The 15,792-nt window shown below is 41.5% G+C and overlaps 1 protein-coding gene across 1 annotated transcript in view; it reads left to right on the top strand.

Moving 5' to 3' along the window:
* The window catches only part of IL23R (interleukin 23 receptor), a 67,183-nt gene extending 52,420 nt beyond the window's left edge, over nucleotides 1–14,763 (top strand). Inside the window, exons 8-11 of the mRNA XM_043876033.1 lie at nucleotides 2,359–2,448; nucleotides 5,441–5,546; nucleotides 10,039–10,129; nucleotides 13,759–14,763. Of these exons, the coding sequence (XP_043731968.1) occupies nucleotides 2,359–2,448; nucleotides 5,441–5,546; nucleotides 10,039–10,129; nucleotides 13,759–14,409 (938 nt within the window). The 3' untranslated portion in view covers nucleotides 14,410–14,763. The remainder of the gene's footprint in view (nucleotides 1–2,358; nucleotides 2,449–5,440; nucleotides 5,547–10,038; nucleotides 10,130–13,758) is intronic.
* The last annotated feature ends 1,029 nt before the right edge of the window (nucleotides 14,764–15,792 follow it).

Raw genomic sequence — 15,792 nt, 5'->3', positions numbered from 1 at the left:
GGACAGAGGAGCCTGGCGGGCTACAGTCCATAGGGTCGCACAGAGTCAGACACGACGGAAGCGACTGAGCATACAGCATGCACAGTTCAGAGTGAAACATTTTCCTCTTGCTGTGGAGAAGCAAGATAAAAACACAAGGAAGAACTTTTGGCTTTTCTGATGTTTTCATCTCCTAAAATCCCTACCCATGGTTCTTAGAAGACTCCTCTTCAGTTGAGCTTGTGTTTGCAACCAGATGAGCCTTTTATAATCATTTCCAAAGACCCATAGGGACATTTTGTATTGGAACTCTGTGATATTTTTGTCAAAGAGAGTTGCCCCAGCCACAAAGCCTGTGATATCCCTGTAGCAGTTAAAGCATCTCAAGTTGTGATCTCTCCCTGACCCCCACTGTAATTCTTTTAAAAGAAGAATTTGAACACTAAAATCAGAATGACTGAATACACAGGGTTTGAGACCCTCTTGGGGATTCAGAGCTTAGAACCACTTTTAGGAACATCTTCCATCAACTGGGAGAATCATGTCCTTGAAATCACCTCAGGCAGCTTTTAATTATCAGGAGGGAGGAGGTGGGTGAGGAAGTTCCAGGACTCTTGAGTTCAGACTGAAAATGAGTTAGCTATCAAAGAAGCTAGATGACCCCACCCTGGTCAGAAGCTTTCATTAGCAGTGTTCTGAGAGCCTTTATGAGTAGACAGGGCTGGCCAGGATCCTTGCCAGCAGGGAAGGAGCAGAGGGAAGTCATGAATAGCATTCCAACCTTATGTTATAACCTCAAAGTGTCTGCTAATCAAAACTGGGCTTCTTCTCTTTTTATTTTTTTCCATTTATATTTATTAGTTGGAGGCTAATTATTTTACAATATTGTAGTGGTTTTTGTCATACATTGACATGAGTCAGCCATGGATTTACATGTGTTCCCCTTCCCGATCCCCTCTTCCGCCTCCCTCTCCATCCCATCCCTCTGGGTCCTCCCAGTGCACCAGCCCTGAGCACTTGTCTCATGCATCCAACCTGGGATGGTGATCTGTTTCATCCTTGATAGTATACTTGTTTCAATGCTATTCTCTCAGAACATCCCACCCTCGCCTTCTCCCACAGAGTCTAAAAGTCTGTTCTGTACATCTGTGTCTCTTTTTCTGTTTTGCATGTAGGGTTATTGTTATCATCTTTTAAAATTCCATATATATGCATTAGTATATTGTATTGGTCTTAATCTTTCTGGCTTACTTCACTCTGTATAATGGGCTCCAGTTTCATCCATCTCATTAGAACTGATTCAAATGAATTCTTTTTAATGGCTGAGTAATATTCCATAGTGTATGTGTACCACAACTTCCTTATCCATTCATCTGCTGATGGGCATCTAGGTTGCTTCCATGTCCTGGCTATTATAAACAGTGCTGCGATGAACATTGGGGTGCATGTGTCTCTTTCGGATCTGGTTTCCTCAGTGTGTATGCCCAGGAGTGGGATTGCTGGGTCATATGGCAGTTCTATTTCCAGTTTTTTAAGGAATCTCCACACTGTTTTCCATAGTGGCTGTACTAGTTTGCATTCCCATCAACAGTGTAAGAGGGTTCCCTTTTCTCCACACCCTCTCCAGCATTTATTGCTTGTAGACTTTTGGATAGCAGCCATCCTGACTGGCGTGTAATGGTACCTCATTGTGGTTTTGATTTGCATTTCTCTGATAATGAGTGATGTTGAGCATCTTTTCATGTGTTTGTTAGCCATCTGTATGTCTTCTTTGGAGAAATGTCTGTTTAGATCTTTGGCCCATTTTTGATTGGGTCATTTATTTTTCTGGAATTGAGCTGCTGGAGTTGCTTGTATGTTTTTGAGATTAATCCTTTGTCTGTTTCTTCATTTGCTACTATTAAAACTGGGCTTCTTATATGGAGCCAAGATGCTGTTTGCCAACAGCATCTTGAAGATTATGCAAAGCAAAAGTGTCACATCTTGGAGGTGCTTAAGGAAACCTAAACCTTATTGCATCACCTATTGGAAGGAATCAAGTAGAGACCGGTTGTGCATTTTCTTCTGGCTCAGTGAATGAAATAAAGCTCCTTGGTATTTGTTGCCTAGAAGTCTCATGAAATGAGTGGACACATCTTGAAATCTTACAAACTCCAGGTAGTTTTTATCGTCCTTTGAATGTTTCCTCCTTTGGGGTTTATCCAATTTAATAAAAGGAAGAAAAGACACACACACTAGAAGGCTTTTACTCCATCTTTCCAGTCTATTAAAGTTACTGGTTTACTTTATTCATCTCCAAACATGTAAAGAGACTCACAGGAAACTGGGTAACCTGAGTGCAAAGAATGAAAAGCTAACACTATTTTCTTTTTGTTTAAGGTCCTCAGGTCACAATGAAATCATTCCAACATGATACTCAGAATTCTGGACTTCTAATTGCTTCCATCTTTAAAAAACACCTTACTTCTGGTAAGATATGCCACATGATTTACATAGGAAAATAACCAACAAAAATATGCTCAAAATTGAATTTAAGGAGTGTTTTAAGTAGATTCTGCCAGCGTTTCCTCTGGGTTAGAAACATGTTCATTTCAATTGGTGCTGGGCCTCAAGACCTCAAAAATTCTTCCTAAAAAATATCATTATTTAAGTGTTTACCTTGTGCTAAAAGTTTCATGTACTTCATCTTTTTCAATCTTCAAAATAACTTCTTGAGCTAAGCGTTGAGTCTGTTTTACAGATGGGAAAACTGGAACTCAGAGACACTGAGGAACTTGTTTGGACTAAAATTCAAATCCGGTTTTTCAAATCCTGAAGTCTATTCTGCTCTTTCTCTTACACAAACCAGCTTCCATTTTATTTGTTAGTATGACTAGGTATTTTCCATTGATAAGCAAACCAAAATGTTTTAGGCATAAAAAGATATGAGATCAGGTTGTGTAGCATTTATGTCCTTGCATAGAAATCTGGCAGGTATAGTATAAAAACTTTTGCAGGTGATATTGATGTTCTTTGGACTTTTGTTTATTTATTCAAAAATATTCTGTGTCGCCAGGCACATATTCTATGTGCCAGTCACTATTTTGAGTACTGGGGGATCAGCAGTGAAAAAGACAAACAAAGCCCCTGTCTTCATGAAGTTTCTCTTCTAGATAGATGAATGTGTGTTGGGGGGAGGTAGACGACAAACCAAATAAGAAAAATAAGGTGGTAGTAAGCGTTATAAAGATGAAGCAATGTAAGGGTACTCTAAATTTTGTATTATGTGAATCAATTATGAGCCAAGTGCTTAGGTTCAGTAAATATCCCTAATTACAGATGCCTACACAGATCAGCGGAGAAGGCAATGGCAATCCACTCCAGTACTCTTGCCTGGAAAATCCCATGGACGGAGGAGCCTGGTAGGCTGCAGTCCATGGGGTCGCTAAGAGTCAGACACGACTGAGCGACTTCACTTTCATTTTTCACTTTCATGCATTGGAGAAGGAAATGGCAACTCACTCCAGTATTCTTGCCTGGAGAATCCCAGGGACGGGGGAGCCTGGTGGGCTGCCGCCTGTTGGGTCACACAGAGTCAGACACGACTGAAGTGACTTAGCAGAGACTTAGCACACAGATCAGCACCTTGATATTGCTGTGAGAACTGTGGAGGCTAGGAACTCACGGCTGCTCTAATAGGTAGAAAGCATTTTATAGAAGAGGAAACTTGAGCTTTGGCAAGTTCATTATTACGCTCTGAGGTTACAGAGCTGATAAATGGCAGCATCTAATTGAAACCCAGGTATCTCGGCTTGTACTTTTGGTCACTCTGCTCTACTCCTCACACCTCTTTACCTGATCCCATGTTAACTTAGGGATTCTCCATCATCTTCTAGGCTCTAATATCTGGCGGGCAGTCCTCCCATTAGTGGCTTGAAATTCTCAGCAATAGTATTTCAGTCCTAGGAAAACACTAACTCCATACCCCAGAGGGACTAGGAGTGAACTAAGCCACATTGACCCCAGCCCACCAGCTGGCTTTAGCAGAGGGGCTGGACAGCCTGGAGACCCCCAGGTGTATGTTAGGTGCAGCTGGGAAACAACTAGGGTAGGGCCAATTCAGTGCCTGTCACGTAGTAAGTATCTGATAAACATTTGTCACAGGGAGGAAGGAAGATGGAAGGAGACCATATATAGCATGGCTTAGATACAACTCCCATGTGACAAATCATGTCTCAATTACGGTCTACATTTGAAAACAGAAGATAGGGTTTTTCATGTACTAGGGAGAAAATGCGGAGAAGGCAATGGCAACCCACTCTTGTACTCTTGCCTGCAAAATCCCACGGATGGAGGGGCCTGGTGGGCTGCAGTCCATGGGGTCGCTAAGAGTCAGACATGACTGAGCAACTTCACTCTCACTTTTCACTTTCATGCATTGGAGAAGGAAATGGCAACCCACTCCAGTGTTCTTGCCTAGAGAATCTCAGGGACGGGGGAGCCTGGTGGGCTGCCGCCTATGGGGTCGCACAGGGTCGGACATGACTGAAGTGACTTAGCAGCAGCAGCAGCAGGGAGAAAATGTGATGAGCCTGGCAGGTAACACATGTTGAATATATTATTTATTTAAAGATGCAGGTGATTAATTCTACTTCAAAATTCAAAAGAAGCATTGTTTTTAAAATAAAATATCAGTGCAAAATATATGACAATTTGAATTTCACTCTTATATATTGTTCTAAGTAGAGTGCCCTTTTTCAGCAGGAAGAAATTTATGAACAGTAAATTTTGAAGAATGGTGACAAACTGTACATAACTTCTGTCTTGTACAAAAGGTTAAACAAACCAAAAAAATCCTCAGTTGTGATTGTGGCCAGCTTTAGCCTCTGTCACAAGCAATTGGGAATTCTCACTTGTGTGAGACAAACCAAATGAGGTTCATCACTACACTTTTTTTAATATAAAATATGCAAGCACAAACTCATAAAAAATGTCTAACACTGACCACATTTGCCAGAGACTCAATTCTGGAAACCCACTGGCCTCAGATCCATGCAACCCAATCTTCTCAAACAAAAGACATTGTTGTGCAGTTTGGAATGGCAGTCACTTTACAGCCCAAGGTAAAGGTTAATTTTATGTCATCTTCCTGTTTCCTTTGAGATCAATGACCTTCACTTGGAGCAGAATAGAGAGAACAGTGATTCTGGTATCACATGTTGTTGTTCAATCGTGTCTGACTCTTTGTGACCTCACGGACTGCAGCATGCCAGGCCTCCCTGTCCCTCACCATCTCCAGGAGTCTGCTCAAACTCATGTCCATTGAGTCAATGATGTCATCCAACCATCTTATCCTCTGTCGCCCCCTTCTCCTCCTGCCTTCAATCTTTCCTAGCATCAGGGTCTTTTCCAACGAGTTGGTTCTTCACATCAGGTAGCCAAGATGGAAATTATAGCTAAAATTATTTTTCTTTCCTTTCAGACAAAAGGAAACAAGACATTGGACTTTTCTTGGGAATGGTCTTCTTTGCTGTTATGCTGTCAGTTCTATCTTTGATTGGGATATTTAACAGATCACTTCGAACTGGGTAGGTTTTTGTTGAATTTGTTTTCTCATTTAGACCATATATTTGTACCATCAAAATGTAGTCAACTATGTGATTTATTTTAAAAATTCATCAACACTTTTCCTGAGAGAAAGACAAAACAAAAGGAACAGTATTTAATGAGTATGCATCCATGCCAAAAAGTGAAAGTGAAAGTCACTCAGTTGTGTCCAGCTCTTTGGGACCTCATGGACTATAGAGTCCATGGAATTCTCCAGGCCAGAATAGTGGAGTGGGTAGCCTTTCCCTTCTTCAGGGGATCTTCCCAATCCAGGGATCAAACACAGGTCTTCCGCATTACAGGCAGGTTCTTTACCAGCTGAGCCACAAAAGAAGTCTGAGAATACTGGAGTGGGTAGCCTATCCCTTTTCCAGGGGATCTTCCCCATCCAGGAATCAGACTAGGGTCTCCTGCTTTGCAGGTGGATTCTTTACCAACCGAGCACCAGGGAATCTATCCATGCCAAACTCTTTACAAATGTCATTCATTTAATCCTTGCAATGACGCTGCCAGAAAAGCTGAGTGACTTAGATGACTTAGATGAGGTGTAGAGAGGGTAAGTGTGCTCAAACCAAGGTCACCAAACACTAAGCCAGGAGTCCAGAGGCAGCTGACATCTCAGCCCATGTTCTCTCTCTCCTTATGCTGTCTTCTCAATGTGCCTCAAGCCTGTCTATTGTGCCTGGATTCTTCACAGTAGTTAAGCTGTAACCTGCTTCAAGTTCTACCCAAATAAACCCCCTGAATCACTCTGAAGAGAAGTGTGGCAGTGTCTGAATTCATCACTTTGATACGAATTGTGTTACTGTTTTAGCAGCCCCATTGCCCATTCTCCTCCAGTTCAGCTCAGTTGCTCAGTCGTGTCTGACTCTTTGTAACCCCATGGACCGCAGCACGCCAGGCCTCCGTGTCCATCACCAACTCCCAGAGTTTACTCAAACTCATGTCCATTGAGTAGGTGATGCCATCCAACCATCTCATCCTCTGTCATCCCCTTCTCCTCCTGCCTTCAATCTTTCCCAGCATCAGGGTCTTTTCAAGTGAGCCAGCTCTTCCCATCAGGTGGCCAAAGTACTGGAGTTTCAGCTTCAACATCAGACCTTCCAATGAACATTCAGGACTGGTTTCCTTTAGAATGGACTGGTTGGATCTCCTTGCAGTCTAAGGGACTCTCAAGAGTCTTCTCCAACACCACAGTTCAAAAGCATCAATTCTTCAGCACTCAGCTTTCTTTATAGTTCAACTCTCACATCCATACATGACTACTGGAAAAAACATAGCCTTGACTAGATGGACCTTTGTGGACAAAGTAATGTATCTGCTTTTTAATATGCTATCTAGGTTGGTCATAACTTTCCTTCCAAGGAGTAAGCATCTTTCGATTTCATGGCTGCAATCACCACCTGCAGGGAGCCCCCCAAAATAAAGTCAGCCACTGTTTCCACTGTTTCCCCATCTATTTCCCGTGAAGTGATGGGACTGGATGCTATGATCTTAGTTTTCTGAATGTTAAGCTTTACTTTTTCACTCTCCTCTTTCACTTTCATCATGAGGCTCTCTAGTTCTTCTTCACTTTCTGCCATAAGGGTGGTGTCATCTGCATATCTGAGGTTATTGATATTTCTCCTGGCAATCTTGATTCCAGCTTGTGCTTCCTCCAGTCCAGCATTTCTCATGATGTACTCTGCATATAAGTTAAATAAGCAGGGTGACAATATACAGCCTTGATGTACTCCTTTCCTTATTAGGAACCAGTCTGTTGTTTCATGTCCAGTTCTAACTGGTGCTTCCTGACCTGCATACAGGTTCTCAAGAGGCAGGTCAGGTGTTCCAGTATTCACATCTCCTGAAGAATTTTCCACAGTTTATTGTGATCCACACAGTCAAAGGCTTTGGTGTAGTCAATTAAGCAGAAATAGATGTTTTTCTGAAACTCTCTTGCTTTTCCGATGATCCAACAGATGTTGGCAATTTGATCTCTGGTTCCTCTGCTCTTTCTAAAACCAGCTTGAACATCTGGAAGTTCATGGTTGATGTATTGCTGAAGCCTGACTTGGAGAATTTTGAGCATTACTTTACTAGCGTGTGAGATGAGTGCAATTGTGTGGTAGTTTGAGTATTCTTTGGCATTGCCTTTCTTTGGGATTGGAATGAAAACTGACCTTTTCCAGTCCTGTGGCCACTGCTGAGTTTTCCAAATTTGCTGACACATTGAGTGCAGCACTTTCACAGCATCACCTTTTAGGATTTGAAATAGCTCAACCAGAATTCCATCACCTCCACTAGCTTTGTTCATAGTGATGCTTCCTAAAGCCACTTGACTTCACATTCCAGGACGTCTGGCTCTAGGTGAGTGTGAGTGATCACACCATCATGTTTATCTGGGTCGTGAAGATCTTTTTGTACAGTTCTTCTGTGTGTTCTTGCCACCTCTTCTTAATATCTTCTGCTTCTGTTAGGTCCATACCATTTCTGTCCTTTATTGAGCCCATCTTTGCATGAAATGTTCCCTTGGTATCTCTAATTTTCTTGAAGAGATCTCTAGTCTTTCCTGTTCTATTGTTTTCCTCTATTTCTTTGCACTGATCGCTGAGGAAGGCTTTCTTATCTCTCCTTGCTATTCTTTGGAACTCTGCATTCAAATGTGAATATCTTTCCTTTTCTCCTTTGCTTTTGTCTTCTCTTCTTTTCACAGCTATTTGTAAGGCCTCCTCAGACAGCAGTTTTGCTTTTCTGCATTTCTTTTCCATGGGGATGGTCTTGATTCCTCTCTCCTATACAATGTCACATACCTCCGTCCATAGTTCATCAGGCACTCTATCAGATCTAGTCCCTTAAATCTATTTCTCACTTCCACTGTATAGCCATAAGGGATTTGATTTAGGTCATACCTGAATGGTCTAGTGGTTTTCCCCACTTTCTTCAATTTCAGTCTGAATTTGGCAATAAGGAGTTCATGATCTGAGCCACAGTCAGCTCCCAGTCTTGTTTTTGCTGACTGCAAAGAGCTTCTCCATCTTTGGCTGCAAAGAATATAATTAGTCTGATTTTGGTGTTGGCCATCTGGTGATGTCCATGTGTAGAGTCTTCTCTTGTGTTGTTGGAAGAGGGTGTTTGCTACGACCAGTGCGTTCTCTTGGCAGAACTCTATTATCCTTTGCCCTGCTTCATTCTGTACTCCAAGGCCAAATTTTCCTGTTACTCCAGGTGTTTCTTGACTTCTTACTTTTACATTCCAGTCCCCTATAATGAAAAGGACATCTTTTTGGGGTGTTAGTTCTAAACGGTCTTGTAGGTCTTCACAGAACCATTCAACTTCAGCTTCTCCAGTGTTACTGGTTGCGGCATAGACTTGGATTACTGTGATATTGAATGAATACTCTTTTCCTCACTGTACCAGCATGCTGTTAAAAAACTTTTCTACAGTATCATGAATTTACCAATTTGGTCTTATTTTAGGTATGCTAAAGGATAATGAAATAGTAGAAGAAACTGTACCATAAAACGTTGTATCAATATATGTAAAGAAACTACTTTTATGCTACAGTTCGAGGTCAAGTTGAGCTAGCAAAGTCTGTGCAGCCATTTTGATTGTTAATTAGTTGAAGTTCTTACAGAAGCTGCATAAGCAGATAAGCAAGCCTGATCTGTGTGGTGCATTGTTAACATGTAATAATGTGCCAGAGCTCACTGTAGTCTCTTCTAAGCTCCCAAGCTAAGCTCTTGAGACAACCTCTTTGCTCAAATCAGTGTTTACATAAATGTAGAAAGTGCTTTCAACACAGTGGCAGTGCCAAGGGGTAGCTTCAGAGGAAAAGTCGGGTGTTCATGGCTTCTCCCTCTTCTTTATTTCTGTCACACAACCCCAGAGATCCTTAATAAGAACACGACTGAAGTAAAAACCGGTGTTCTCTACATGCCATACAACCGCAAGACAACTTCTCCAGGCTCCTACTCCGACCTTATAAGGAAAGTTAGTGGCTACCACTCTCTCAACCTTATTTACAATTATTTACAATTAGAGGAGCTCACATATTACAGTTTTCTTGTATGACATTCTCCTCTTTAATATTTCTTTATGGTTATGCTCCCCTTGGAAAGTTTACATTTATCCCTTAAGTTTTACAAACGTTTCCACACTAACGTCTCCACTTATAATGGTTTGCCATATTTAACGCATGTCTAGTTTCACTTCCCGGGTGGCTCTCCTGCCTATCTTGAATCTAGCGTGAGTGTTTTGGAATGTTCCCACTCCTTAGAGGCAGAGCAATATGGAGAAGAGGAAAATCTGAAAAGATACTGAATTAACTTCCCACATAACTTTTAAGAAGATGGAAATCTTAGTTCGTGCATTGGAAATTTTAATTTTTATTATGCATTCTATTCTAGTTTATTTCCTAATCTCCAAGATGATTGCCTGCACCAGTCCTCAAGTAAGATACTTATTATAATGTGTCATTTTTTGTTTTTTAGAATTAAAAGAAGAATCTTATTGCTAATACCAAAGTGTCTCTATGAAGATATTCCTAATATGGAAAACAGTAAAGCTGTGGAAATACTTCAGGTAACCAAACACCATTAAGTACAAACTAAACGGCAGCTGAGACCAACAGCGCAGTCCAATAGTTAAAGTAGAATTTCCATTCAAATAAATAAATGTGTGTACATATTTGCACAACTGTATAAACATATGCAGAAATAAAATTTTACATATTTCAGATCATACTTAAGAGAGATGAGAGAATGGATTAGGGGAAGAAAAAAGAGATGGAAAAGAGAAGCAATGCCATTCAAAAGAGAAGAATAAGATTGTAAGCCAGGTGCCAGAGCCACTTGGTGGCCAAATAATTGGTAGGTGTCCCCAGAGACTGAAGAAACAGGGAAGAAAATCTCAATAGAAGGAGCCTCAGAGACACAAAGGGGCTTCTGTTTTACATGACTTGGAGAAGCAGGTGGAGCCCAAGGAAGACACTACTTTGCCCCTGAGACCCAGTGGAATTTGAGAAGATGGATGTGAGGAGATCGTGGCAGATGGTGTCACCAGGGGTAGGCCGGGTCTCCAGTTCAGCAAAGAATAGAAGGCTGTCCCAGGAAGACCCTGAGGCAATAGGGGATCTTGCAGGTTTTGAAGGAGCAGCTGCTGGTTATGGAGGAGCGGGAAGAATCTGCTATGTGTGCTCTTACACTTTCTGGCTCTCTGGCCTGGCTGTCGAGGGGCTCAAAACTCAGTTGGTTGGACAGACACATCATCTAAGCATTGAAATGCAGCAACGTAGTATAGTGAAAGAAATGAGACCAAACCTGATGAGAGTGTAGAGGAAATATATTAAGAGATGGGAAGGAACTGCTCAGGAGAGACAGAGAACATTCAAAATAGAGAGGCTACATGAGCAAAGGTACAGAGGTGAGAAGAGCCTGCTGGGTGTGGCTTTGTGGAAACATCTGATGTGAGGAGTGGCTGGAATAATGGGGGAATGCAGAGTGGTCGCACGGAGTCAGACATGACTAAAGTGACTAAGCACCGCACATAGAGTGGGATCAGGGAACAGGAGGCCTTGTTATGGAACTCAGACTTCATTCTGCCAACCAACAGTTTTCAAGCTTAAGTTTATTTTTAGCCTAGGGATCCTTTGTTCAAATGATGTTGAAGTAGACAAGTATTTGCAAAACAAGTAGAAGTGGCTCTATCTGGAGATCTAGTGAGCCCACTAATCAACTCCTTTCAGAGCCCCAGATAAGTCCTTAAGACAACAGTTCTCAGCCTTGATTGCATTTTAGAATCCTGATTCCCAGGCCACAATCCAGGATCTTTGGGGGGAGGGCTGACGTGGGGAGGCCCAGGTGTCAGCATCTTCAAAGTTTCCCATGTGAATCCACTACACGGCCATTGTTGAGAACACTGTTAAGGGTTTGAAAACTACTATGAGAAATTAGCATTGTGAGGGGTGGGCAAAGTGTCATTAAGCAAGGGTCCTCGGTGCTGACTTTGTAGAGGGCTTATAAGGAGTGTAATGTGCCTATGGAATATGACAAGGAGCAGGTCACCGGTGGTCTGTCCAGAGGTTCAGTTAGAAGTGAATAGAAGATAAGGAAGTGGGAATGGGCATGGAGACATCTTTTGATGAGTGTAGACTGGAAGAGAAGTAAGAAAGGGGCTATGCTGACACATGGTCAAATGCTCTCAGTACTGATGGTACTGATGCAACCTATGTATAACAATAGCTTCAGAGCAGTATGGACTCAGAATTGTATTTGTACTAAATTGGGTGGGCTTGAGAGGACTAGTATGGGGTGGCAGAGAGGGGGCGAGGATTGATCAAGTAAGACTATGAAGGCTTGAGGAGGAAAGGCCTACCATGAGCAGGAGGAGGGATCCTTGTCACTGGATACTTAAAGGAAAGAGTGTGGACATGGTTGACTCTAAAGGAGGTAATGTTGTACATAGTGGAGGGGTGGTCTAGAATAACTGAACCCATACATAGAATAAAGTAGTTAACAACTGGCTGAAGGGCAAGTACACAGTCAGTAAACAGTAGCTGATAAATACTGTGGTCTTGATATTCATTCCACTGAGTCACTCTGTCTTGTCCCCCCACAAGTTATCCTGGGGAACTAGGAACATTCTGTGACTCAGACAATTGTCCCTGACCTCACTGTGATCAGATTCTCCTCTTCCTTTGTGTCCTTCACTGTGGTCTGTCCCCTATGTGCTTCTCCATTCAGCTGCCAACCTGAAGAGGGGAAAACACCCCCTTACTCTTGGTTCCTTTGACTACATCTGATCCATGACTATATGTCTGCCCTTCCCAACACAAACCTAGCAAAGGCCTGGGGGAGGCTGAGTTGAAAAAATTTGAATGATATTTCACCCTGCTTTATTCAAGGTCTTCCTTTTGCCAAACTTCCTTCCCATCCTGAGCTCTTGGAATTAGAAATAAATTAGAAATAAACCTTAGGGTTTTCTTCAGATGAGGTTTTGCTTTCTGCCAAAAGACTAAGAGGTGGTAGTCTAGTCAGTTCAGGCTGCTCCATAGAATACCACAGACTGGGCAGCTTAAGTGGGAAGTCCAAGATCAAGCAGATGTGGTTCCTAGTGAGAGCTCTCCTACAGATGGCTGACTTCTTGCTATATCCTCAGATGGCAGTCTGAGAGATCGGCTTTCTTGTGTCTCTTCTTATGAGAACACCAATCCTATTTATGAGGGCTCTACTCTCATGACCTAATTACCTCCCAAAGGTCCCATCTCCTAATATGATCACAGGGTTTCAATATATGAATTTTGGAAGGACTCAAACATTCCATCATAGCGGGCATCTGTGATTTTATAACTGTGTTTGGTGGGAGTTACTTGTCCTGGGAAGCCAGCCAACAGGTGAAAGGCCATGAGCCCTTCTCTTACCAGAAAAGTCATCAGGCTTTTATACAAATAAAAACTTTCTTCACTCACCCTCCTGACTGATCACCACAGACATGTCTGAATTGTGAGCAGCTGCCCACCTTTGGAGCCACAACCCAAAGCATTTACCACAACTTTATTCTCAAATGGAAGCAAAACAGGATTCTCTGTGCCCTTTTCAGTTCAGTTCAGTCACTCAGTCATGTCTAAAACTTTGCGACCCCATGGACTGCAGCACGCCAGGCCTCCCTGTCCATTGCCAACTCCTGGAGTTTACTCAGACTCATGTCCATTGAGTTGATGATGCCATCCAACCATCTCATCCTCTGTTGTCTCCTTCTACTCCTGCCTTCAATCTTTCCCAGCATCAGGGTCTTTTCAAATGAGTCAGTTCTTCATATCAGGTGGCTTTTATTTAAGCAACAAAGTATTTTCTTCTAGTAAAGCTCTACAATATTACAAAATATTCCAAAATTTTAAAAGGCACTGAGATAATATGCAAGTTAACAAGCAAAAGGCTTCTTTCTCTTTAAAAATTCATAAATAAAGACATGTGCTTACAGCATGGATTATTTTTATTACTTCTTTCCTTCAATTCCTTCTTGGGAGAATTTAACAAACCTCTGGAATGGAGCAGAATAACAAGACAAAAGTAGAAATTCATATGGGAAGAGAAACACTATGAAGAAAAGCGAGGGGGAAAGGAAAGTTGAGGGAGAGCAAAATTCTAGTCCTTATTTATCCAGTTTGCTCCTTTAAATGTCTTTTGTAAACTAAAAGTGTCTTTCCTTCCTAGGAAAAAAATGAATTTATGAATAACAATTCCAGTGAACAGGTCCTATATGTTGATCCGGTGATTACAGAGATAGAAATCATTCTCCCAGAAGAAAAATCCATGGGCTACAAGAAAGAAAACAATACAGGATGCCTGGAGAGAAAAGAGAGCCTGGAGAAGTCACTACTCACCAACACTACAGTTGTATATATTCCTGATCTCAACACTGGGTATAAACCCCAGATTTCAAGTTTTCTCCCTGAGGGAAACCATCTCAGCAATGATGATGAAACAGCTTCCTCAACTCTGGAACTACCAGCTGACTCCTTAAACATGGGAAACAATGCCAGGTTTAAAAAATATCCTGATTTTGCTTTTTCTGTCTCAAGTACAAATTCACTAAGTAACACACTATTTCTTGAAGGATTAAGCCTCATTTTAAATCAAGGAGAATGCAGTCCTCCGGACATGCAAAACTCAATAGAGGGGGAAACTGCCATGCTTCTGGAAGATGCATTACTGAATGAAACTATTCCAGAACAAACCCTGCTGCCTGATGAATTTGTCTCCTGTTTGGGGAGCATGACCAAAGAGTTGCCATCTATTGATTCTTACTTTCCACAAAATATTTTGGAAAGCCACTTCAATAGGATTTCATTCTCAGAAAAGTAGATTTGTGTAGTCAAAAGCTGCCTTGCAATCTGAAGATGGCTCTCTCTCTCAACACAGATTTAATTCTGCCCAATTTTTTCTTATTAGAAAATCAAGATTCAAAGATGAAACATACTTCATGGCCACAAAAGCAGCAGAAATATTAGAGAAGACTTCTATATTTTAAAAAATGTTTCAACTATATCTTTTAAAATTTTTCCTTATTGCAAGGCACTAAACAGATCTCTCTGTATGAAGGATAAATAATGCAAAATACATGGTAATGAAATAAATGCTGCAAATAGTTTTTTAAAATCGAACTATTAGTATTTGCTTACAAGAGGAAAAACACCTTTAACTTTCATTTTATTACTTAGTAGATAAAAATATAGCCCACAAACAACAAAACAAGTAAGGGATGGAAACAGAGGAACAATTAATTACATGTTTACTGTGTTGTCATTTTTTTTCCTACTACTTTCTATTCAGGTATTAAGAATGTGATCTTCCTTGTTTTGATTTTGAAGTGAGAGAGTTGTAAACAGTGATGTGTGGAAATCATGAGGTGGTTGTCTTCGTTCTAGTTAAGAGTGACGACATTCTTCTGTGGTGTAGCTGATATGCTAATTACACTGTAATAGACTTATTCAGGTAGAAGAAGCAGGATCAACAAGGTGTGATTATTTCTTTTGTATTGGATGTCTGGCAGAAAATTATTGTAAAAACAGGTGTGTTTCCAAATCTGGGATGGCAATACTTGCCACACCTGTCACTGCCCCATAGTCCATGTCTCCTATAAACACCATTAAGACATCACCACATGCCTTACTGCTGGCCCTAAGGTGACCTCAGAATCCTCTCAACACAGGACTCCTGATGAACACAGCCAATAAGGGCTGGGGCTGGCGGTGAGCTTTCTGCCAACCAGGTCAACACTGGAAGTGGGTAATCGTAAAAACACAAAATGCATATTTTTAAGCTGAGAAATGGTACCCAGCAGACTTTTCTATTATGGTTAATTTTTACATCAAGGGGAAATTTTTTCTAATGATCAGAGCCATTTGAAAATTGAGCAGATTACCGATTGAACTTCTCTTCCTCTTCTAACAGTTGTCAATGATAATTTATATTCAGATTAAATAGTTTAATTCTACTGTGCTGCTGCTGCTAAGTCGCTTCAGTCGTGTCCGACCCTTGCGACCCCATAGATGGCAGTCCACCAGGCTCTCCTGTCCCTGGGATTCTCCAGGCAAGAACACTGGAATGGGTTGCCATTTCCTTCTCCAATGCATGAAAGTGAAAAGTGAAAGTGAAGTCACTCAGTTGTGTCCGACTCTTAGTGACCCCATGGACTGTAGCCCTTGAGGCTCCTCCGTCCATGAGAATTTCCAGGTAAGAGTACTG

This window comes from Cervus elaphus, chromosome 20, assembly GCF_910594005.1.
Source record: "Cervus elaphus chromosome 20, mCerEla1.1, whole genome shotgun sequence".
Classification (NCBI taxonomy): domain Eukaryota; kingdom Metazoa; phylum Chordata; class Mammalia; order Artiodactyla; family Cervidae; genus Cervus; species Cervus elaphus.
This window is presented reverse-complemented; position numbering and strand designations above follow the sequence as displayed.